Below are 26501 nucleotides of genomic sequence, written 5' to 3'. Positions count from 1 at the left end.
TGCTTGACTTGTTATTGCTAGCCAGTAACCTCCTGGAAAGAGCTGAGTTCATAGGACCGACATGTGGACGCAGCTGGGACCTCACACATCACACAACCCGTCCTCCTTGCTTGAGGAGGGACAGTGACCACTCCTGTCAGGCCTGAGCAAGGTGCAAACCTCAGCCTGGCTTGTGTGTGTATTAACATGTGTAGTATACAGGACCTACACAGCTACACATGTGTGGTTCTGTCCCCATATCTACATTTGTCCAATTTTTCCTTAAATTTCTGCACTCTTTGCCTCCACTTCTTATTTTAAATCATTCCAAATGTATCTCTTTATATTGGGAAAACTCTACTTCTCTTTGTTAATAAGATATGCTCCCTTCCTCAATTTTTCTTATGACCAGTTCACTTTGTCTTCATTTCCCTTGTTCAGTAATAGGTCTTTATTATCTGATTTCTCTAGGTGACTCATTTCTTAAGTATACTATAGTAATCAGTTTACCTTTCTTCTTTTTTCCACTGTTAACAGCTGCATTTTTTTCAGTTTTCTTAATAGGTTAGGTCAGCAATTATATCGTTTCCCATTTTGTAGGTGTATGTAGGGCGCATTTCACTTTTCTCCATTTTTTTACTTTTTTTTTTTTCATTGTGTGTGTGTGTGTGTGTGTGTGTGTGTGTGTGTGTGTGTGTGTACACTAAAGTGTTAAGTGTAAAGAAATAAGTATGTGTAGGTTTTGTGGAAATTATGGAGAGGAGTCACATTCTTCTCTTATCCACCCGTCCATCCTCCTCTTCCCTTCCCCTCTCCCTTTCCATCTCCCTCACCAAGGCCACAGGAGGGGAGAGGAGTGACAAACACGTGAGTAGTATGGCTCACGTTTATTTCAGTGTTTAATATTAGACAAGGTCTATATTAAGAAGTTTGACGATTTTCATGGTAAAATTGGTTTCGTTATACGTCATTTCACTTAAAGAGTCATCATTTTACTTTAAGTTGCAGTTTCCAAGAAGCTACCAACAATAATTGAGAACTTACAGTACTCTATTTATATATTTTGGCCTTTAAAAGCATTTACTAGGCTCTTAGAGGGTTTGTAGGTAATGAGAATAACTTATACATTAAAAAAAGGTGCTTTTGATGGCAGGTTTTGGTCTATTTACGAATTTGCCTTATTGGCGGGGGATCAGCACATCATCCTTACGAGTAGCAGGGGTCAGCTGTGTAAATATTTTCTAAGGTGTACATGATGATCCTAGTGTACCATTTTGCTGCAGGACTCACTGTTTCATATGTAGTTTTTAATATTCTTTATTTATATATTTTTGTTAATTTTCTGCATGTTTTAGCACATTTAATTTTACTCTTAGTGGTAGGACTTTGACTTCTTCATATAGTGAAGTTTGTTTTTGTTTTTTTATTTAGCAAGCCATTTTGCGCATGTTTGGGTTTTTTAGACATTCTGAATTATAGTTTTGTTTTGTTGTCATTCCTCTAGTGATAATATATGGCAGGCATTTGATTCACTGCTGATGCTTGGCCTTTGCTTGCTCCCACATTCCTTCCTGCCTCAACAACAACACCACTCTGGCTTGTGTGTGTCCCTGGTGTTGCTCATACTCCATACTCCTCCGCGGACCACGCCCACTGCTGCCATCACTCGATCGTTGGTAACACCAACAACATCGTGGTGGATGTGTGGGTGTTGCCTCCCCTGGAACTTTATCTGTAGGCGGAAGTCGCACTGGCTGGGTGAGGTCCCCTTCCACCACAGGGAGCACTGAGAATCTCTCGGGACAGTTCTCTAGACTGTCTCACAGCAGTATCCAGCGATCTGCTATCCCTACTCCTTCCTCACACCGACCACAGGACTCCCCAGCCTCCCCTGTTACACCCACCAACAACTTCCGCTCCAACAGTGCCATTGACCTGCAGGCTGCCAGGCGGGCTCAAGCTCGGTCACAGTATGCCCAAGCCCAGAGGCTCAAGGTGGGCTCTGGGGCATCACTACGTAAGTAGTTCCGTAACAGTCGCATCCTTTCTAACACCCTAAATCCCCATGTGACATTTGCCTTCAGTTGACCTCAAATTAATCAAGCCCTGCTGCATCACCCGCAGGGACATTTAGCTTGTAGAATACTATAGCTCAGAAAATGTGCTGCACATCAAAATAATTTAAATGGTGTGTTGGTTTTTGTACTTATTATACCCAACATTTATTTTCTAAATTACAAAGTTCAACTGCTTAAGTGAAAGCTTTGCTTTCCCTGTAATTATCAGATTGAAGGGCATGTCTAAAAGTCACTGACCTGCATTCTATTTTGCTCATTAACAAAATTTTTATAATCAGGGTCTAAGGATAATCACTATATTGCACTTAATATGTATTTAAGTTTGTTGTTTCATGAGAATGTTTGAAAACAACTTTTTTCCCACCTTTAATTTTTTTTTAATTTATGGAATTTATATATTTTTTATTTTAATTTACGGAATATTTTTAAAGTTGTGTATATTTTACGTAACAAAAACTTATTGCTAATAGAATATTACTAATTTTATTTGTAAGACATATAATTTTTGCATGCCTGCATGGTAGGTAATGAACTATTAGGAAATTGCCCTACTTCCCTGATGAGTTAGATCAAGTCAATTCAGTAATGATGAAATTATAAATTCAAACTCGTGTTCTACAAAGCTGTGTTGTCTTGCCTCTAAACAATGAGTGAGGGAGGCGAGATGACTCAATTACTACAAAAGTATTATGCCAAAGTATACACTCTGGTTTTAACTTTGTTTGTAGTGTTTGTTATGTTATTAAAGGTGTCCATCTTGCTTCTTGTTCTCATGTAGGACCTGAAGGAGAGGATAAAGGTGAGTAGTAATGAGAGGAGCGATGAATGCTTAAGTTGACCAGCATTACCTTGATAAAAGCATGAATTTGATGTGTGTGTGCATGTGTGCACACTCGCACACACACATGCACAGGCAAATGCACACGCACATGCATATGCACACACACATAAACAGCTTATAAGACAAAATTTTATCACTATAATTGGTTCCCCCAAGTCTGAGGGGTGCATTATCATGCGCTGGCAACCTTCTTTCACACGTCGTGTCTGATTGCGTGGATAATGTATGATAGCTTACACATAGGAAACAGTCATCAGGCAACAATAACAAATACTGTCAAATCATAGTCAATTTTGAGTTAAAAATTATTAGTACTGTCGCAAACAGCTGTTTTATTAATGTAAAGCCTGCTAATTTTTTTAGCAGCAGACAGCGCCAAGGCTGTTCAATAATAGGCACACCTAACATCACCAGTACGTGGGGTACAAACTTGGCGCAGGGACTGTTTTGGGGGGCCATTGAAGGTAACGGGCTAAAGAGCGGCCTATCCGGATATTTTGTTTTTATTTATTAATGATCCACGAGACATCCTAGAGTTAAATCAAAGTACAGGTAACTCAATTTACGCGAGTATTGTGTCCTTGACGAGGTCACGTAAATCAAAAACAATGTAAATCAAACAAGAGGCAGGTTTCTATCGAAAAATAAATATTCACTTCATTCAGTGGAGAGAGAGAGACAGACAGACAGACAGACAGACTGACAGAAAGACAGATAGTACCGGTATCGAGCAGTCTGGTACCGGTACCATACCGTATTGCTGGTACCGTTAGTACCAGTACTGGTTCCGGTACCTGCCCACCCCTATTGTTGAGTAGCGTGGCAGCGTGGGTACTGTATTGTTGTTCAAGTGGCGCGCGGGTAGAACTGAGCTCAGCTGTGTGGCCGCGGCGCCGTGTGAGTCCAGTTGCGTGAGACATTTGGTGGCCACTCCATAAAATATCGCGTATAAGTGAAAAAATGGGTAAATTAAACATTTATTTGGATTTTGGACCCCGCGTTATTTAAAAAACGTGTAAACCAAACTCGTTTAAACCGAGAGTTACCTGTATGTGCTTATCTTTGTATTAGTTTATACACACACTGGTAATATTTCTGTGGGGTCTGATTCACTTATTAGAGTGAAATTCTATTGTGAAAAACAAGTCACAAATTCGTGTCACTGGTAAAAATGAAACTAGTAATTTAAGTTTTGCCACCATGAAATATACACAAATAGATAAATATGAAAGCTCACAAAGTTACAATAAGTGACATCACCTGCTTTGCGCAGTAAAAATATGCTATTAATGGTATCTGATACAGATACCTACAGCCAGCCTATATGTATTTTCATATTATTGTTCTGTTGTTTATTCAATGTTGTGTTCAAGAAAAAGAATACTCATAATTTTAGTTCGTTTTTGGTTATAAGGATTCTTTACGAAATACAATTATAACGCTACTTCCTCTACCTTAGGAAACGTCCTGAATCCTGGATCGGCTATGGTGATGTTAGGTGCGCCTATTACAATCAGCGATCTTGCAAATTAACAAAACAGCTGTTTGCGACATTGTTAATTATTTTTAACTCAAAATCTACTATAACTGACAGTATTTGGTATTATTGCCTGCATATTATTGATAATAATGACTGTGTCCTATGCGTAGGCAGTAATACATTATCCATGAAATCGGACACTCCGTATGACAGTAGGTTGCCAGCATGCGGTAATGCACGCCTCAGACTTGGGTGAACCAACTATAGACCCATAACCAACATCAGTTGTGCCCCTTTGATTGTAGAATAAAATGTGCCATCAAGAAGTTGCTCCTGCTGAAGGAAAATTTCCTTTATTCAAGAGTAATCTTTTGCTTACAATATTGATGTTTGATCTGGTATCCCCCAAACAAGTTCCCTCTATATAGATTTCAGTAAACATATTTGACATGGAAAAAAAATTGAGCAAATTGCTAATGCTTGGAATTTGTATTATTTTTTTTGTGTGTGTAGTTCTTGTTTAAATATACCTAACTGATTAATCAATAAGCCAAAATTAGAAGCATTGCATTATGTCAGCTTGAGCTTTGAGATTGCTTTCATGTATTCATCATCTTCACAAGGTATTTCACGGGTGTATTTTAGATGAAGTGATGATAAATCATGTCAGTTCACTTCCTTGTACTGCTGTATTATGAGGTGTGTCATTTATCACATCTTTATAAAGGTAGCAATTAAAGAATTGTATATTGCATAGTTTAGGAGGTATTTTTTCAAACTAATTCATCAAATAGAGGAGCAGGGAGTGTGGTTTGGCAATAGTAGGCCTACATTTCATGGTCTCAAATAATATTGATCAGATTTTCACAATATTTTCTGTTTTGCAAATTGAGAATGAGTGCACCAGGTATGAAATTCCCTCAGTTCAGGCATCAGCTTGGGTTGTCTCCTTACTGCTATTACCTCGAGCAGCTCACCTGATCACTAGAGATGATATGGGAAAATACCATTCTGCTTGGCAGGTTAACTCAAATGAAAAAAATATATTTATGTTGTGTGTGTGTGTGTTGTGTGTGTGTGTGTGTGTGTGTGTGTATATATATATATATATATATATATATATATATATATATATATATATATATATATATATATATATATATATATATATAGATATATATATATATTATATTTATGGATGTATGTATGTAGGTGTGTGTGTGTGTATATATATATATATATATATATATATATATATATATATATATATATATATATATATATATATATATATATATATATATTATATGTATGTTTGTATGTGTGTGTGTGTGTGTATATATATATATATATATATATATATATATATATATATATATATATATATATATATATATATATATATATATATATATATATATATATATATATATATATATATTCCAATTGTGATTGCATTTGCATGAGCTTTCGGGCCTCACTGTAAATACGTACTGGCCGTGTTTCATCAGTGCACGGACCATTGTGCTGGTGTTCGGTATGCAGATATGCCATTGATGTTATAATTGTTATGTGTCTTGAAGAATCTTGATTATAATGATCTTTTGGTACAGAAAGCACTTTAATCGCCAGTTACTTATCAGGAATGCAATGTGATAATGTATGAATTAATTATTATATATGAGGCATAATTGCCAAACCAAGCCTGAAACAGTTTGTATACAGACAAAATAAACTATGGTTCGTGTGTTGCTTTAATTTTATTATATGTATATATATATATATATATATATATATATATATATATATATATATATATATATATATATATATATATATATATATATATATATACCACTAGAGTTAATATGTTTTTCAGATAAATCTTCATCAGAGTAGTAATAATTCAGGAATAATTTTGGAAATTGCGAGACACCACTGGAATTTTATAATTTTCATTATTGTTGCCGTTAGTTATAGCATCACTGCACTTACTGGTGCACTCATAATTATGAATCCTCTGATTGTCAGCCCTTTAATGCAAGGCATGCTCTTTGCTGCAGCACGTCCAAGGAAAACGTCCGATCATCCGCCCATCAGCTCCATCACCTCCCCAGACCGCATGGGCCGCTCCAGAAGTAGGGGTGGCGTCTCACAGTCACAGCGTAAGTCACCATAGAAAGAGAGGATTATTACTATTATTACTATTATTATTATTATTATTATTATTATTATTATTATTATTACTATTACTATCATTATTTTCCTATTATTATAATTATTATTGAGTGATAGCTACTAAGCTACTATTCAAAATGTCTAATTAATTTATATTTAAGGAATTTTTGTGTATCGCATTATTAGTCTTAACATAAAAAAAATATGATTTTAATGCATTAGTGTTTCAGGTATGTATCACACTTATTTTAATAATTCCATTTCATTTACTATATCACCTAGAACCTGTTCAGTACAATACTGTACAGTAAGTTTCAAAGTTATTTGGATAATTTCAGTCATTTCTCTTGGAACAGATTCAAGGGAGTGATAGGGGCACCAAAACTGAACAACCCTTACTAGCACCAGATAAAATTTAAGGATAGCTTCTATGGTCTGAGTGTTAACACATTTAGTAACAAAACCCAAGACTACATCTGCAGACTGGCAATAGTACAGTGATTTCTGGGTTGAAGATCAGAGCTTACTTGCAAATCCAAAGCCCTTTTGGAGCTGGAATGGTCAAGAACTGTATTATTTCATGTGTGTCGAGAGATTGCAATAAAGATCTCAAAGAAAATGGCTTCACATAGAGGGAAGCACAAGACTAAGTTAGGTAGAATTTGGGTCCAAACTGGTAGCCTGCATAAAAGGTGGCAAAGTCAAAGCTAAAGAAAATGTTTAAAAAAATAGGAAGAGGGAAATGAGTTCTGGAGTGTGTCACACTCCATAGAAATTAAAATGGAGAAACTTGATGGGTCTCTGAGGAGTAGGTATCATTAGACAGAAAAGTAATAGTTCCTCATCCACCAAATCACAACACTCCCTGTTGCTCCACAGCTGGTAGTCGCAGTGGGTCTCCCTCGTCACGGCTCAGTTACGCAACCTATGCCTCACCCGGTGACTCGGGCACCATGGGCCGCTCCCGCCGCAGGAGTGGCATACCCCGCTCCACTGGCACTTCAAGGGAACCCTCACCCAGTCGTTACAGTGCTCTCAGTGGAATCTCTCCCTCCAAATCCCGATCAAGGTCGATCTCTGGTATGTGCTCGCTCATCTTGATTCTTTCATATGTATATAATTTAGATAATCTCCTTAAATTCTTGCTTTTGCTAGTGTCCTTTCCCTCTCAGTGGCCTCTTACTCCCTCTTTCATTTCAATCTCATTGGCCTTCACTTGTCCATTTTTTTGTGAAAATAAGGGAGTAGCAGATTATTGTTTTGAGTTTGGAAAGTCAGTCAACATCTCACTCAACAACCTTCACATGATTCCAGGTGCATCAGAAATGCCTCCCCAAGTGCCTGGCAAGTCACGGCAGGTGATGGCGCAGAAAATTTTGCAGCAGAGTCGGGAGGCTGAAAGTGCCCTAGCTGATGCTTTAGTGAGCCTTCCACCAGGAGGAGTGTTGGTGAGTGTCTCTGAGCTGCATCTGCTTGAATTTAATATGAAACCCTGGTGTGGTAATTTTAACCTTTTAATCATCAGATTAAAAAAATATATTGTTAACATCACGGAATTACAATTAGAGTATGTGGTGGTTGGAAATGACTTGTTTGTTGATAAGATAAGGAAAAAATACAGAGAGAGTAAAATAATAGCAGTAAGGTTTGTGACAATAATATGCCAGGGTTACCCATGTGGTGGATAGATATGATGAAAGAATGTGTGCGTATGATAGGAGATGAGGAAAGCAATGGAAGTGACAGCTAATAGGTTAGAGTAGAAGTGATTCCTAAGGCATAATGAATGAATAATGAATTTGGGAAGTACATCCTATTAGCCTGAAAAAAAATTGCCGCAAACCTTTCTGAGGTTGTGAGAACTGTGTCAGTGAGGAGTTTTGTTAATTTATTAGTAGGGATCTGGAGAGTGATGGGGGTCAATTTCACTGGGTAGTTTTAGCTTCTCGGACACTTGTTTCCTCCTATCTCTTCTTGCAGGGTTGACATGCTTTTAACTTACGCCATTTCGATTTCTCACTGCCCACAGGAAATGATGCTGATCAGTTATTTTTCAGTTTTTGTAAACTTATGGTAGTGTTTCTTTTCCTTCTCCTCTTTGTTTCTTTGAGAGTACACTATGTAAAGAGAAGGAAAAGCTCATCCCAGTCATGTTAGGATGGGAAGACAGTCACTTCACTCTTCGGTTCATAGTTTGGGCAGTGTTATAATAAACATTTTTCCCTCCAGTCCACTGCGACTCTGCAGCATTCCACCAGTCATGTATGTATCAGGCAGGGAAGTAAATATAGTATACTTTAATATGGAGCACTGCCAATATTTGAATTTTTCTGATTTTATATATTAGAATGTAGCTTAGTATATAAAGCTAAATGACTGACGCTAGTTACTTATTATGTTTGTGTTTAGCATAACATTTTATGTTTAGAGCAGGACAGACTGTCAGTTAGTTTGTTTCAAGCCTCACATTTTAGTGCCAAAGCAATGGTTTTGATGTTGCTAAATTTTTTAGAAAATATGTTGTTAGTTTTTCCATGAGCATTATTACTCATTCAAAGTATGCATATATGTTTTACTATTTTAGCATCCTTTCAAGCTTGAATAAAACTATATGACATTATCTTCTTGTTGCATTGACTATTGTATTGTTGGTGTGGGCAAGTGTTGGGATGTGGCTGCAAAATTGAGGCTGAAATTTCTCACTTTCTGCTGTCATGTTTCTCTTTTCATTGTGATGAAAACGATGATAACTGAAACTTCTGGTGAGTCGATGACAGGAATCCATGGATGGGGTGCTGGTGAACTTCTTTGTGATGTTTTAGGAAATGAGTCGGAAATGCTGTCACGCAAACGATAGGTTTTTATTATCATTATTATTATTATTCTTATTATTATTATTGACCTACAGTCCACCTTACATCTACCTAGATCTAGAGGGTTTCTTATCTTCAGGTTAACCATTTAATTTTGTTTATTTTTATACTTCTTTCTCATATTTTTTTGTGGGCACCTTCATGGTATCTCTGTACTTAATGTCAATGAGGTGCCTTGATATCATAGTCATTGTTCTTGGAGTGTTCAGCTACTTCATAATGGATTCCTGTATGTAACCTGCTTCACTTACCAGGCAACAAATATATTGATAATGAACAAGTGTTTGACTGTTATGGTTGTCTCTGAAATCTGCACAGATGATTCTTTTGCATTACCAAAAGAATCTGTCCAACTCATTTTACCAAATTCTTTGCATAGAGTTCAATTCTGAGTGATTTTGGACTATATTCAATATTTAACCCGGTAGCAGCGGGGATCATGTTTCTTAATGGTCCCCCCAAGCGAGAAAAATGAGAAAAAATCACCCCTCACACAAACCATTTCATAATATATATCCAAGCATTTGTGATCAGATAAATATCATCTATTTTGGGGGGTTTATATCATGGCACAAATTTGGCCCGTCGCTGCTACACGGTGAGGCCACAAATTTGGCCCGTTGCTGCTACCAAGTTAAGTTTGACATGGAGCCTCTAATACTATGTGATCAGTATCATCATACACAAATTGACCATAGAGTTAGTCACATCATCAAGCCCAAGCACGGGTCTGGTAGAATTCAACTTGGTACCCACGGGAGCAAAGTTGTGCTGTGTCTCTTACTTGTGTTTCGGGCATGCTTATCGGGTTTTAGAAAAGCCCAATTTGAGTAATGTTTTAAATGCAGTAGACATTTTTAAAAATTACAACATTGTTTACGGTAGCAGTAGATGGCTGCTTGAAGCTTAGAGTTTGTTCTCTGTGTGTTTATTATGAGATCTTTATTTGATTTTGCTCTTGATTTGTTTATATTTTTTATCACTTGATATAGAGATGCATTATTCACTGGGATGAAGACTATTGTAACCCTGCCTTTCATTACAGCGCTCTCCTAATAGGAAAATGTACACGAAGGCCTTTGAGGATCAGTCCGACAATGAAAGTGAGACCTCCAGTGTCTGTTCCGAGCGATCCTTTGACTCCTGCAGAAGGAATGACGTAAGTAATCCTCTGACTCTCACTTCACCAGCTCATGCAGATCAGTACAGTTTAATGTTTTATAGTACATGTGTGCCAAATGTGAGCCTCACAGTTTTACTCTGCTGGCTTTTTTTAAGACAAACCTGCATGAAGGGAATTAAGTAGTGGACTTCTTTGTATTCATCATTTTACCACTAGCTGCCTTAGTGCCCTGCTGCCTTGCATTTTTGCCCAGAGTAAGGCCATTTGATTCCTCCCCCTCCCCCAAAATGCTTGCAAAACCCTACCACTATTTTTTGCAGTTGTTTACCTCCCAAAATTGAAACCATTTGGTAACATTAGAAAATTCCTGCTCTCTAATGTGTAAAGTAATTTCCCAAGTTCCCTATTGTTGCTAATTTTTGGCATTTACCTTCACCTTATTATTAGCCATCATATTTTCAACATCCTTTTTTTGTAAAGTTGAAAACTGAAGGTATATAGAATGTCATGGCACGCACAATTTTATTATCATCATATATGGTCTTTATCATAGGAAGTCATTTTCTTGTGTAATGAATGCTTCTCCATCTAGAATGTTTTCATAGTAACAGTGACTCAGGAAACCTAATAATGTATATTTTGAAGGGTTGAATCATTAGGTTTTACTGCCTGCAAGGGTAAAGTAGTTAAGGCAGTCTGGTGGGTTGACCTTGATGCTGTTGATTTTGACCCCAGTGTCTTGTGATACCTCAGAGTCATTTGGGCTGTGTGCCTCACTCTTATGTGCCCACCCTTGATAGGAGAAAAGGACAGTGTATAAATCACCCCCCCCCCCCCTTTTTTTTTTTTTTTTTTTTTAGGTCTAATGATCATTCAATAATTTTTTAGTGGTAGGTATTGCCATGAGGCATTGAAGTTTCTTTTCATTAAAAAAAACAGAAGTGTTTCCCATTTCCCCGTGTGGGTAGCTGTACTCTGCATCAGTAGCCTATAAATGTTTGGAATGTTATGGGTCTGCATCATTGTTTGTTCAGTCCAGAGATTATGCATTACCATTGAAGAGACGGCTTTTTAAAACTAATGAGTTTGAACTTGCATTTTCTTCATGATTTGTGTGATTCCATGCATGGTATTTTTTTCCTTGTGCAGGTAGATTGATGTTGATACCATAACTCAAAGATCATCTCTGTGGTTTCATGAGGGAGATTTAAGAATGACTTACCTCAGGGATATTGCTCTCTGCAGAGACAGGAAAATTATTAAAACTTCGATATCAATAGTGATCCTGTTCATGTTCATTTTATTGATCAGACCGTCACTCAGCTCAGGTCTGTTGATTAGTCTGTCACTCAGCTCGGGTCTAAACTCCGCATCAGATTGACAATCGTGTCCTAGATTTTGGTAACCACAATTTTTTCTGAAAAGTAATTTGTTTCCAAAAGTAAAGCCTGAATCTAGATCATGAATTAGTATGTTTTGAATTTCCTGTTAACTGTTTTGATTTTACACACCAGTCATAGAAGAGGATTCTATTTTCCATTCATCCTCTGCCTTCAAGCAAGTACTGGTGTTATTTGAGGAAAGCCAAACATGCAAAGTTCATATTAGAAGATCTTTGACTTGTAGTGCCTCCCTCCATCATGTCACTGACAAAAAATGTAATGGACTCAAAATTGTCTGATGTGTGTTTTATAGTGAAGAGCCCCATACCTCAGCCCTGTTTTAATTGGTTGTAATTGATCTTTAGTCTGGCAAGAGCTCTCTAGGAAGTGCTTCACCTGTGCTTTATCTAGTCATTGCTGGACTGGCAGCGTAGTTTCATCAGAGTAAACATCATTATGTGAAGCACAACTTGAGAGCTTTATTGTCATGATTCACAGTTGCAGGCATCTTTTTTCTGCATTTTTATTTTTTGTGTAGCTTATCAGTGGTTCTCTTTCCTGGTGTGCCCTAGCTATTCTGGTATGGATCACAACAACGTATTCTCAAGGAGGTCTGGGAGCCATCAGCCAAGGTGAGACCTGTTACTGTGGTGGACTTCTATTTCCATTTGTTCCTTGCTGTGTACTGAGATGGACTGTAGCATGACATGTAGTAAACAGGTATATTCAAGAAAAGCATCAGCCATTTAAAATCTATACAAGTTTGTAGAATATTTTGATCATGAACTTTCTCTTTGATATTTTTGCTGGCTAATGATACCAAATGAAAACATGAATTGGAAATAGTTATTTTGTAGTGTAGATTATAGACAAACACATGCCTCTACACACACACACACACACACACACACAAAAAAAAAAAAAAAAAAGGCCTCAATTTCCACAAGACACAATTCTTTTGATCCTTTCCTAAGACTGTATTTCTTGTGTGGTAACTATTAAACTGTCAAGGCACTACACATATGACACAAATGTCTACACCACTTCAACAATACATCTACATATATATATGTATTATAACCAATGTCAGCATAATACAATTCCACTTCATGTTTAGAGCACAAAAGCTACTAGAGGAAAGTGAGACCAGAAGTGGAAAAGTTTTAAGGAGAAAAAATTATATATTTAAATAATGTATGGAGTTAAACACAGTATATCAACTCAACTCCAACACATCTGTACATGCTGGATTTTGAGAGGGTGCTACATCCAGCAAGGCTTGTTTCATTTCCTTGAAAGTTAAATTCTCTAGTACATAAACATATGTCTGCCTGTACTGTATAAGTAGTCTCATTACCTCATGTGCCTTCCATGGGTCAGCTGTGTTTCATAGGTGGTGGCACTATAAATGTGCTTATACCCAAACCACATTCTAGTAAACCCAAACCTTCCCCAAGGACTCATAGTTGCTAAGAAAGAGCTGCTTTTTTCTCTTCAGAACTGAGGAAGTTGTCTCAATTACCCAGACCAGGCTACGGTGTAGATATACTGCCACTCTTTGAAACACCTAAACCAGTTTTTTTTATAAAACACTCATAAAAGACCAACTACCTCAATGATTTCCTTTGTTTGATGCCCAGCCTTGTATAGTACAGTGATCTGTGCTATATTTTACCCATAATAACTTCCCATGAAGGAGAGGACAGTGTAATTGACAAATACACAACACAAGCTGTAAAAGAGTCGAGTGTGTGTTTGGTGTTAGTGGAGGATGTAAAGCTGGCATTACTAAGTATTAGAAAAATTAATAAGAAAACAGGTAGGTTATTGTTTTTGTCACTAATGTCTGGTGAGCTGCGTGCCTGGCATACTCAATTCACACACTACACAGGGTAACAAATGAGATAGACTTGTCAGATCCTAGTGATTCATTGGTCTTTTTCAATGCTATGGTAAGTAAACAATTCATTACAGACCCAAGAGAGTCATTAGCCATGGCTGAATATTGCATGCTCATGCATCCATCATCACTACCTGAGTAAAATGTTACTGCCGTCCACCATAAGCCACTATGATAGAGCTCTAACTTGAATGGATCTTCTCTTTAAATATTATTGATTCTATGATTGAATTACATGCAGTAAAGAAATAAGGTATGCCAAAACTCCCCAAAAAGTTGGAATCATAATGCTTTTAATTTATATAGATTTAGCATTTGAATATTTCAATTTCTATTGAAGCTTTTTTATTTTCAGGAAAACTAGTCGATGAAGCTATTTTTTTAGATACTTACAAACAAAAAACGAAAATCTATATAGAAGCAGTTTCATTATTCATCTTTTTTATTTGAAAGCATGGCAGGATTAATGAAAATTACAGAATAAGCTTTAGCAAACTGTGGTGGAACATTTCTTGCTTCTTCTGTGGCTTGTCCTTTACAAGAATTTTTGGCTTCAGAATCAGAATCTTTGGATTGGTTACATGCGTCATATGTATGTATGTATTGTGCCATTTTATCATGTTTTCAGGATTAAAGTTCTCTGCATCTCGTTATATAATTTATAGTTTCTTTAGATGAAAGTGTTGACTAGTACAGTATCATTCCCCTCATAAGTTGTCCATGGGTGCTTCTTAGAAGTATCCAACATGACTTGAGGAAAAACTTGGGTGTTGATCTGACTGCAAGATTTTGCAAATAGGAAGCATTCCTCCTACTCCCCCCAGTTTTTTAGCACTGTATTAAGCACCTGCAGTTCCAGCCTCTTGAGTGCATGCCAATACACCATCAGTCATACTTCTAATATTTCACTTTGTGTTTTGAGTTCAATGTTCATATAAAATTTGAGGGTAATACTTGTTTGGCACAAATACATTCAAAACAAATAATTGTTGTTTTGTTTTTACTAGCTATACAAAAATGCTGTTGATCCTCAGAACATCACAGATAAGTGTCCTATTCCAGATGCAGGATGTGAATGACATTATTTCAAACTGTGCCTCCACCCACTGGGGTGACCGAAAGGAGGGTCTGGTGGCTCTGAAGGCCTTCCTGCAGGGCTCCCACATGCTCACTGGCTCAGAGCTGCGGCGTGTCACAGAAATCTTCACCAAGATGTTTATGGATGCCCACACCAAGGTGTTCACCATGTTCCTGGACACACTCATGGATCTGATAATGGTGCACAAGGCAGACCTTGGGGACTGGCTCTATGTGCTCCTTACCAGATTGCTCAATAAATTGGGTTCAGATCTTCTTGGATCAGTCCAGACCAAAATTCACAAAACCTTAGATTTAGTGAGGTAAGTGGCCAATTCAACACCCATGATGATGTCCAGTTGGTCATCAGTTAAACGTGAGACATACATTCTATAATTGGGAATGTTTTATAAAAAGTAAAAAATATGAGAATAGACTGGTTAATGAAGATAGTAAAAATATGTTGGATTTTGAAACCTCATAGCATACGTCCTTTATTATTATGTATTTAATTAGATAAAGTGTTGCATTCACATTCATATTATTGAGTACCTTTATTTTTTTATTTGTACAAGAAATGATATTGATACTTGTTGCTTTATTTCTTTTCAGAGATTCATTCCCCTGTGATCAGCAGTTTATTGTTATTATGAGATTCCTTGTGGATCAAACTCAAACTCCGAACTCTAAAGTGAAGGTGGCAACTCTCACATACCTCAAGTGTTTAGTTGACGTTATGGAGCTGGGGGACCTGACTGCCTCCCCTGACACCCCTGTGGCCTTGGCAAAGATCCTAACATGGACAGCAGACCAGAAATTCCTTGACATCAGACGAGCAGCATCTGCAGCCTTCATCGCCATGTTCAACTGCAACATGACAGAATTCACAGCTCTTCTACAGCAGCTTCCTCCTGCATGTCAGAGCACAGCATCACAGATCATACAGACCCACTTGAAAAGAGTGTCCAGTCTTGATGCATCCCCCTCCTCCCTTCCCCCTCGAACTCCTCCCAGCTCAGGAGGCACACCCGTGCTTCAGAGTCCTAACACTTCTCTCCCACGCTCTCACCGACCTACAAGATACAACACCATCGACTTTGATGATACCGAAAACCTCAACCCTGAAGAAGTATATAGGTTAGTAAAAGAGATAAATAAATAAATAAATATATTCTTTGAAAAGGCAAGTAGTATATACATGTAAATGAAGTTTTCATAGACAAGGCCTTATTACTAGAAGATAGGAATTTTTAACCAAGGATGATGAAACAAGTAATTGACTCCCATTGTATTAACATTGTAAAGTGCTGCTGAGAGTGTCTGGGGACCATTCAGTCACACACCTCCGTGCTCAGTGAGGAGACAGCAGGGAGGAAGGAGCAGAATAATGAACACAAGGTTGATCTGTTTACTTACCTTTCCCTCTACCTGTTGCTTGCTCTATATTGGGCTTCCCTATAGCCAGACCCAATTATTTGAGTTTACTTATGTGATTAAGTTTGACGCACAGTATTAGTTAGAATTTATTTTTCTCCTGTGAATGAAGTTGAAAGTATGAAGCCTTCAGCAACTCTTTCCAATCGAGAACATAACCATAGATAAGCTGGCAGATAATAATGAGTCTGTGGAAAAATTATTCAGTAAAGTAGGCCTCTCATTCTCGACAAGGAATTTGTTTATAACCTAACTAGTTTTATTTATGTGTAACCAAAAATGAGTCTGCAAGTTTTTAAAATCTCAGAACTGCTTGTCCTTGCTATACCCCCTTTTCCTGCACCGAGCAGGGTAGGGGGTACAAAATGAATAAAATAATAAATAAAGCATTAGCCAGAGGGAAATGGTAGCCCATTGAAGTGGGCCACACTGCTACTCATACACCACTTGTGTACTTGTGCCCCATACCCTGACATAGGTTAGTGTAGCCACAGCATCACAGACACAGCATGATGCTTCATACCTCTCATGTAATGGTCTGGGGTCAATTCAGTGACTTATAAAGCAAAAGAGCAATGTGTAGCCTTCATGTTAAACAGTCATAACCATTCATGGCCTCCCATCTAAGTAAAATGCTATTCTTGTAATTTTCTCTATAGCATTAGACTTGATATGCTGTATTGACCTTTTTCCATCAGAGTCAAGTTAAGATTCTCTTATGTTTTCTTTGTCATCCTTCTTAATAATTATCAGGCTTTGTAATTTCCTTCCTGTTGTTTAATTTATATATCAAAAGGTACCGAAGCTTCATCATATCTTTTTTGCTGGAAGTGGCTTGACTATTTTACAGCAGCCTCAAGTGTCAGTGTTTATAACTTTGTTTCATTTGCAGAAGTTTGAAACGCACAACAGCAGAGATCCAGAACTACAGCTTTGACCTGGAAAGTTTAGAAAAGCATAGAGACTCTACATCACAGGTATCGCAAACTTGACCTTTTTGTGGATAACTCCTCATGTATGGAAGAACTTTTTTTTCAGTTTTAAACCAAGTACTTGAACAAAGTTATGACCAATGAAAACATATTGCTTAAGTATATTAGGGAGTATCCATGAAAACTAAATTCATTACTTTAGCAGTTCTTCATAATTCAGCTTATTGGCTAGAAAACTTATGCCTGTACAAGAAACAGAGGGATGAGAATGATTATCATAATAATTTCATGATGAGATGTATGTTTAAAATCTCACACAGTTATATTAAAAATCATTTCCTGTTACAAAACAATAAAAAATAAACTTGAGGTTGTATTAAAATGGCTTTCCACTGACAATCCAGAATGTGTTCCTTCCCACAACTGACCCTCCCATGTGTCATCTCAGGACTCGGGCATCAGCCAGCTCTCGGCAGGCGGCGCAGACACTCGTGGCAGTGATGTCGTTGATGATAAGCATGCTGAGGACACCAATGGCATCCTGTCTGGCCGGTCATCAAGTGTGTCATCCCCTACACACCGTCAACTCTCCCTCATGTCCGACTCGTCCAGGAATGGCTTGGACACCCTCACCGATGATGACCTGGGTAGAGGTATTTCTTGAATCTGCTTTTTATATTTTGTTTTGTCACATTTTGGTTCTTTTATATCTAATTTGCAGTGTTGTTGTTGTGTGGTGGCAGCTGTTTAGGATTTTCTTTGCATCAAAAAGTATATATTGTGAACTCTGTACTGTATTCATATAGTAATCATCATTATTATTTTAAGATTTTTGTTCCTTGCAAAGCTGATTGAGAGGTCATAAAAATACTCAAGGAAAGCATCTGTAGTCAAATTGGGAAAAAAATCCAATAGTCCAATAGTCTGAACGGCAGTGGACTGAAGATCATTCAAATTATCTAATTGTTCAGATTTTTGTGAGGGGCCCCTGAAAACAAAAAAAATCACATAATCAGAAAGGGAAGACATCATGTAAGGCTTAGAAGTGCAGAACAGCAGTTTTAGGTATACAAATCCATGTAAAGAGAGTAAATTTATGGGTGATAAAAGCACAAAGAAGTAAAGTGCAAAAATGGCAAGCAACAGGAAGGTGCTGTTGCATAGGTGAAGTGCCCTGACAATCATGGAGTTGAGTTAAGGCAACCTGAGTGCTGTATTTTCACTTAATCTATTCATTTTTCACTCATTTGCAATAACTTCACAAACCAAATTATCAAACTTGTGTTCTTTTTCTTTTCCTAATCTTTACATGGTATTAGTTTCATTGTATATATGTATTATAATTCCATCTGTATCTGTACTTGATAAATTTGAGAAATGTAAGAAAAGTACCTGCATGTAAGTTTGTCACATTTATGGGGCATGATAATAACTACTTGAAAATGTTTTGTGCACATCTCCCTGACAATAATCACATGCTTTCACAGAAACTAATTAAAAAATATTTAATGTTCTGGTACAGGTGATGGGCAGGAGAGCGATGCTGAAATAATGACAAGTGTGATCGCCGAGCTGAGCAACACTGAAGAAGGTCGCTCTGTGGAAAAACGTAGTGCCCTCACCAACCTTATCCGTCTCGCCCGCACTGGTTCAACATTAGTATGGAATGAAAACTTCCGCGCAGTGCTTCGACTCTTGCTGGAGAGTCTAAACTGTGGTGATGGTGGCCAGCGTGCACTGGTGCTTGCGGTGCTCACGGAGATGATGCGCAGGAGTCCTCTAGTCCATCACTTCCTCAGCTTCTCAGAGTTAATAATTCTGAGAGTACTTAATGCACATGGAGATAAGGAGAAGGAAGTGCTTAGGGCAGCCCAGGTGAGAGAGAAAGATATTGCAGTCATTAATCTGATTGAGGTGACAATCTATTGTAAATGAATTTTTTCATTTAACGATATTTTCTCAGCATTGCCTTATTTATAAATGTAGGTTGATGTCACTGGTGCTTGTATTTCATCATGGTCTGAGATACTGAATTGATTGTAGCCAGTTTTGATAAGATGCATACATTTGTTGGTGTGCATGTGTGTTTGTGTGTATTCCAGTTCCAGTTGTTTCACCTGTATTGTGTTACAGGTTTGTGCTGGCACTGTGGCTGAAATTCTTCCTCCTGAAGTGGTAATCCGTGTCCTGAAGCCTCTGATCCAAATGGCTGACTATCCTGTGAATCAGGCATCCATCAAGATGCTCAATAAACTAGTTGAAGCTCATCAGCCTTCAATTGTTGCTGCTGCCCTACCAGAGATTATGCCTGGACTTATTAAGGTAAGCCAGAATGAGTTAGTATTTTTTTACTATAATTTTTGGTGCAAAGATGTGATCCATGCATCCCTTCATTCCCTAAAACCTCCTTGCTCATCATCTACACTCATCAGTTATTTTCATCCTCTCTATATGTATATACCTTTTCTGGCACACTGAGATTATTCCCCAGTAACTGTTACAATCACTCGTACTCCCCTTTTCTTTTCTTTTTCTTTTCCATGTTATCATGCTGCACATTCTTACTTTTGTGAGATGCAAGACTTTTGTGTTCTTAAACCCTCCAACAACTCATTCATTCATTTCCTTATTTATCATGTAGAATCTCAAGATATTCTTTAGCATGATGGTATCTGCTGTTATCAACCTTGGCTTGCAAGACTAAGGAGTTTAAAGTACATGTCCAAAGAGGGAAGTAGTTCATAACATACATACGGTGGTGACAGGAGCCTCTCGTCAACAATGTTTGCCTAAAACTCATGAGAATGATCACAATGCATCCCCACTCTACCTTTTCAGGAAACTGACTGATGATGATTGGGGTAAAGACTAGCCATAAGTGAAACCAGTTGGGAAGACACTAACTTTCATAGTCATACACTCCTGTTTCTTTCCTCCTTTATCCATCTTGTCAAAAATATCCAAACTAATGTTAACTTCAACTCATTCTTGGTTAGCATATTCCAATGTATATTTTCTAAAAAGCAATAAAGATGCTCACCGTATATAATTTTCTTTCTTGCAGGCTTATGACAACAAGGATTCATGTGTGCGCAAAGCCTCTGTATTCTGCATGGTGGCCTTGCACAATGCTGTGGGTGAAGAGGCCATGCAGCCTCACCTAGATGGCCTCACTGGCTCCAAGTTGAAACTCCTTAATCTGTACATCAAGCGAGCAGAAACGCAGAACTCTGGGGCATCTTCCCCTAAGTCTGAGCCTCCAATGTGAGGGGGAAGACTGAGGTTGTGAAGGTTGAGTCAGGCAGAAATAGAAATAAAGGTACTCCAAGTGGCTTCATCATGAGGTGATTGAGTGAATTAACATGTAGATATTCAAAGAAAAAGAAATTTATCACCAGTCAAAATAAGAAGCAAAAACACTTGTGATATATATTCAGTAATGACATTGTGTTTTCTTTGGCAGTTGAGTATGTTCACTTAACCTTGGCACAAAATTTATAGGAAGAGCCACAGAACTAAAACCTCATCTTCAAACCTTCAAGGCAAGTCCAGGTGAAGGCTTGTATCTCACCGTCTGGCTGGAGCACAGGGAGGATGACATGAACTACACATTCTTTTGTTTTTATCAATTTGTTTTATCTTTTTAGCAAGATTGGATACAGTAAATGAAGTATGCTGGCCTTTAGTCAGTGCTGCTTTGATGTGTCAAATCTAACTTTTTAGATTTCAAAAGCTCAAAAAAGGCAAAGTTTGGAAATTGTACCTTGGGCACTTCTTTCAATGAAGATCATTGTCATATATTTTTTACATACCCTTGTGTTATCCATCACTTTTATGTAATGATTTCCCATGCTTCCCAGTCTTCTGTTAATGCTTGGAGAAAACTTGGACACAGATTGTAACACACACTGACATAATTACAAGGAAATTGGATTTGAGAAGTTAGGCTTCTATATCAGGTGTTTCATACATCATTTAATCTGAGGGTGCAAGGGAGATTATATGAAGAATATATTGTGAATGGTTTTTCACTATTGAATTTATCCCAAATTTTAAAGATTGCAATGTTTTGATAAAGAAAGCTTTCCATCAGCAGCAAATGACCCATGTTGGCTGTTAGGCCAAGTGAGGGAGCAGCTAAAGGGCAAGGAAATACAAACAAGCCCACAAAGCACGTCTCCTGTAAGAAGGGGATGGCTGGAGTGGCCAAAAGAGAGGGTCAAATTCAGTTGGAGAGGTGTCTTGATACTCCCCTCTCAAAAGAGTTCAAGTGTTATAGGGAGAAGGATATACAGATGAAGGAAGGCTGTTGCAGAGTGTGTCAACTAAGGATATGAAAGAATGAAGATGCTTCAAATAGAGATATCAGTGAAGAGACACTCAAGATGTGCTCCGCTTTGGAATTTAAATTAAGAATTTTCCATAATTTGTAGAAGTAGGTGAAATAAACATCACAGATGTATTTGTAACAGAAGGACTATTACGTCATAGCCAGATGGTGGAAAATTCTGAAAAATCTAGGTTGTGGGCATGAGAGAAGTGATATCATTGCTTATATAGATACAGCATCCACTTTGGATTGAAATTTTGGATAAAGATAGTAGGAGGGAACAGAATAAAGATAATTGTCTGTAGCCTCAGAAACCTGTGTTTCAGTGAAGAAGAGGTGAGGTTTAGAAGAGGAGAGATGGTGCTCCACAAACGGAAATTATTGCAAAGACCAAGAATGCTGCAGAAGTTAACTGAGAAAGTTGGAGGAACTATCAAGACACCTCTTTGGGTTGTTGCCAGAAATGGAGTCGCATATATGTAATTTGATGTGGAAATTAAGATAATTTATCTTAGAGAGGATACTGAACTATTCTCTGGTGTTAAGACAACAGAGAAACAGAAAGTGACGACAAGGGAAGGTCTTTGATAGCCTTGTAGCACTCCCTTGCCTCCCGTATATACCTCACCGGGAGTGACTTACGCCCATTTTGGCAAGTAAAAAATAAACCCTGCCTACTCCTCTCTCTTGGCAACCTGTGTGTGATAGTTAATTATGTGATTACTGACAACATATATATGGCTTTTCTAAGCAGTGTGAAATACTGTAAAGCAAAAATAGGATGTTAAGGACCAAGCAGTATCTCTGTATTTTGATGCATATGTGCCATTAGGAGTACCCTTCAAGTCAAGGGAAAGTGGTGGCATGACTTCCCGTTGCATACTCTCGTTTTTTGTGCAGAGTGTACTCGGAGAGAGTTGGATTTTAAAGATGAGGGAAAAATACAACTATTAACACTAGTGTCAATAGAATACTTCATCACTAGGGGCTGGGAGCTAGTCAAATGTGCTTTGAATTGGCATCTTGATAGTGTTGTTTGTCTGTTTTTATTATCTTTTAAGCATATTTTACGGATACGAATGTGATTGGTCAATATATTTATTGGCCTTATTGTTGCAAGATTCGCTTTATTTAGGAGGGTCTAAACATTGTTAAGAGCAAGCTTGTGACCCAGATGGTAATTTTTGCAACTTGAATGAGTTTGGTCATGCTGGGCACCTACAGAGGAGGTGTGTAGGCCCATCATTCCAATATCCTGAGCACCTGACACAGCTTGGCATGAATGCTAGCCTGCCTTGTGCAAAGCTTTTTGGTGAAATGTATGATAGTTACAAACATGTATTATAAATCATGTACATAATAGATATTCTCCCCCTCCCCCAACCCTTGGTCATGGATACTAAATCTTCCAGCAATTTTTTTAGTTTGTATTTCTTATGTTACTTAACACTACCATATCCTCTAAGCAAATGAGTTACTGGCATGAAATGGACAGCAAATGTATGAAAGGCACCAATGCTTCAACCCCCTTCAAAACAAACAAAAATAAACTTCTTTTTTTTTTATTTTATTTTTATTTTATTTTTTTTTTATTTTTTTTTTTTATCTGTCCCATGGCTACTTCTGTCATTTTTAAGAAGCTTTCAGTCACCCTGCCCTTTGGTGCTGAAGCTCTAAGCTTCAACTGTCTAAAGTTTCTACAAGTATGGTTTTTCCCTGCCTCAACACCCTGCAAACAACTTTGACAAGTGCACAGTTCTGAAAATGCACTTGTGTTGCACACAGACAGTTTGGTTGATGCTTCTTTGATGTGTGAAACAACTTGCATTCATGTCAGAAAAATAAATACAGAAAAATGTAAAGCATACAGTTAAGTTCTCTTATACCTATTGAAAAGAAAAAATATATCACCATCTAACATTTATTGCAAGACTCATGTATGTGTTGAATCTTCTGTTAACAACTGCATTGAGTCATTCACTTTTTTTTCCAAAGTACTCTGGAGGTGTATGTGTGTGTGTGTGTGTGTGTGTGTGTTTGTGTGTGTGTTTGTGTGTGTGTGTGTGTGTACACATTCATGCATGTTTGCAATGTTTTATACGTTTTAGAGATGTGGTTTTCAAAGTGACTGAGATATACCCTAGATGGCACCCTAACAGCCAGGTCATTGGTGTGCTGGTTTATAAAGCTGCAGCCAAACTGTCACCTTATATACCAAAGCAGATCAGATAAAAAGCAAACTTAAAAAGGATGTTTAACTATTATTTTATTTTATTTATTTATGTTTTTTTTTTACTTTTTATTATTATTATTATTTTTTTTTTTTCCCATTGTAAAGATTGAACACTGGAAACTGATAACTATTTTTTTATATTATGATAATACTACTCCTTGTAATTATAAAGTTATTTTGAAAAGAAGAAAAATTAGCTTTAATCGTAACCATGCATTGTGACACATAACTGCTTGTTTTGTCTATTTCTTCATGTCATTACTGTATATGATGATTTATGTGCCAATATTTGTTTTCTCTGTACATGTGATACCTCTGGTGTTGGATAGTGGTGTGTGCAGCCCTTACTGGATCAAGGTTATGACTCAAGCTGTTGCTGTAATAGATGCATGGACACTGTCATGCATTCTTGAATGAGTGATAAACAAGTTACCTAAAACTGTCATTTTTTTATAGACCAACAAATGAACATCATTTGCAGCTTTAAACTAGTATCAGCATGCTATTAACTGTTAGTTTTTTAGAGTTGTGATGAACGGTGCTCTGCACTGGTCTCTGTACTATTAATTTTGTCAGCTGGTTTACTGTTATGATGCTACCGGGAGCAAGACAGGGACTATTCATAAAGCCAGACACAATGTATTTTCTGAATACAAAAATTGTCTTGTTATTCATTTCTACTTTTTTTATTTATACTTTCATGGTAGGAGTGATATTTAGTGAAACAAAATGCAAATTCCATGGATTTTTCCAGATCTGCAACATGAATTGTGATAGTGTCAGCTGTGGCTTTCAAAATATTACAGGTCATGGATATTCTTAAGGAACTCAAGAGTCATTTAGATTTCACTCATGTTACAGGGAATTCAGGCTTGATGGGAAAGCTCACGAGACAGACTCACGGGGAAGCATGGTAAGTGTGAGGGATGCAGGCTGCCCCAGGTGACTCCTTTGCACATTCATTACCCTAATAAATCTCATTACAGACTATGAGTATGCTTTGCCTTTCTTCTCAGGGGAATGACTTCTCATGTGTTGCAAGACTAATTTAAGAATCATGACCTGCTACTGTTAGAGCCATCTGACATGACTTGCTCCAAGTTGGTGCTGCAGTAAATCCAGCATAACAGATGTACTCTTCACGGTTCAGCCACCCAGGCTTTGTGGGTATTGTTCTTAGTTCATGGAAATTCTTTAATCACCTATTTAATTCTTGTGCCATTCCAATACATTGATTTTATCTTCACCTACCCAGTATTATTTTTGTACACAGTAGGGAGTCAAAATCGTTGAAAGAATTTTTTGTGGGAAATTATCTGGGTTAGCAAAGGAAATATTGCTTTGCAGAATGTCGCATTTCAGTTTATTTAATGACTATAAACATAGTCATTTTATACTGAATGATGTCTCAGTCACTGTCAATAAGGAAGTGTTGCCACCTCCAACCTGAGGCTAGGGGTACACAGTATACAATACACAGCCCACCACGCCGATCATCTTCCCAGTCAGACCTGAGGAAGGCAAACTATTGTAACTTGGATGCTGCCTTTTCCGTGTCCCGGGGTAAGGCTCCTCACCCAGTACAAGTTCAATTAAGGACCAATGGGACGGAGGTGAGCGCAGCTATGACATAAGATCGTGTAGTGACAGAGGGGCTTAGCGATTACACTGTGTTAGCGATATGTTCGATTTTGAGGTGAACGTGACAATGGACCAAGAAACTCGATCATCCTCTACCGCATGGCAAAACTTAGAAAGGAGAAAGCGACCATTTGACACAATGTAAAGAGGGTCGGTGCTTCATATTTTATGCTCGAAACCCGCGTGCCAAGCGAACCAATCCGAAGCCCCGGTGTTGTAGGAATCAGCGCACAGCCGGAAAATAGCTCGCAGAGACAGGTCCAACTTGCCTACTGTTTTTATATTTCATTCACCGCTATCGTTTACTTGTCCTGTTTCGGCTCCAATACATGGCACAAACATCATAGCAGCACTTTTAATCAAGAGAAGACTTTATAACAAACAAACAGGGCTGATGTAAGCATGCAGTGGCGTCGCGAGGGGGGGGTACAATGTCCCCGGGCGCAGTAGCCTTAGGGGGCGCCAAAGTGAAGAATTATTTTTTAATGGGAAAGATCAACCAGATTTTTGTTTTAAATGAAAGGTAGGCTGGAGTGGCAGTGCACATTGAATGTAGTATATAGCAATATGTCTCTAAAATCAACTGAAGAACACGAGACATTCAGGCTGAAAGTGTTGCCATTTCAGTGATTTTTACGCAAGATCTGGGCCGACGGAAAAATGCATCAGTTTAGCGAGAAAAAAGCTTTGAACTGACATGAGCAACCAGCGATTTTTCAGGCCAGTCTAGCGTCAAATTGTTTTGAATCCGCCTATAATCTACGTTTTTTTTTTTTTTTCAGCCTAACGAATTTAAATATTTTGAGTTGGCAACACTGGGGAGGCAGCTCAGCTGATCACACGAGGCTCAGCGTACAGAGTGGCTTGCGGAGGGTGTTTTATTTTTTCAATTTATATATATTTTTTCCCTTCTCCTTTGTTGTTTACTTGCAACAATAAACTATCAATCAATCAATCAATATATATATATTTTTTCATATATGTTACTTTTGCCTCCAATTCATGGTTGATTTTGTTGGT

General features: G+C 37.7%; 1 protein-coding gene across 11 annotated transcripts in view; it reads left to right on the top strand.

Moving 5' to 3' along the window:
• The window catches only part of LOC127007463 (CLIP-associating protein 2-like), a 114661-nt gene extending 89834 nt beyond the window's left edge, over positions 1-24827 (top strand). For 5 of the 11 annotated variants that reach the window (XM_050878512.1, XM_050878511.1, XM_050878518.1 and 2 more), the window contains 15 exons: positions 1718-1996; positions 2836-2856; positions 6442-6543; positions 7436-7636; positions 7871-8004; positions 8786-8818; positions 10475-10588; positions 12507-12566; positions 14897-15234; positions 15524-16048; positions 17238-17322; positions 17726-17930; positions 18800-19152; positions 19411-19599; positions 20342-24827. In XM_050878512.1, the coding sequence (XP_050734469.1) occupies positions 1718-1996; positions 2836-2856; positions 6442-6543; positions 7436-7636; positions 7871-8004; positions 8786-8818; positions 10475-10588; positions 12507-12566; positions 14897-15234; positions 15524-16048; positions 17238-17322; positions 17726-17930; positions 18800-19152; positions 19411-19599; positions 20342-20545 (2843 nt within the window). In that variant the 3' untranslated portion in view covers positions 20546-24827. The remainder of the gene's footprint in view (positions 1-1717; positions 1997-2835; positions 2857-6441; positions 6544-7435; positions 7637-7870; positions 8005-8785; positions 8819-10474; positions 10589-12506; positions 12567-14896; positions 15235-15523; positions 16049-17237; positions 17323-17725; positions 17931-18799; positions 19153-19410; positions 19600-20341) is intronic. The other 6 variants (XM_050878513.1, XM_050878517.1, XM_050878514.1 and 3 more) reach the window with 6 other exon arrangements.
• Positions 24828-26501: the final 1674 nt, after the last annotated feature.

Source organism: Eriocheir sinensis, chromosome 35, assembly GCF_024679095.1.
Source record: "Eriocheir sinensis breed Jianghai 21 chromosome 35, ASM2467909v1, whole genome shotgun sequence".
In the NCBI taxonomy this organism is placed as follows: Eukaryota; Metazoa; Arthropoda; class Malacostraca; order Decapoda; family Varunidae; genus Eriocheir; species Eriocheir sinensis.
This window is presented reverse-complemented; position numbering and strand designations above follow the sequence as displayed.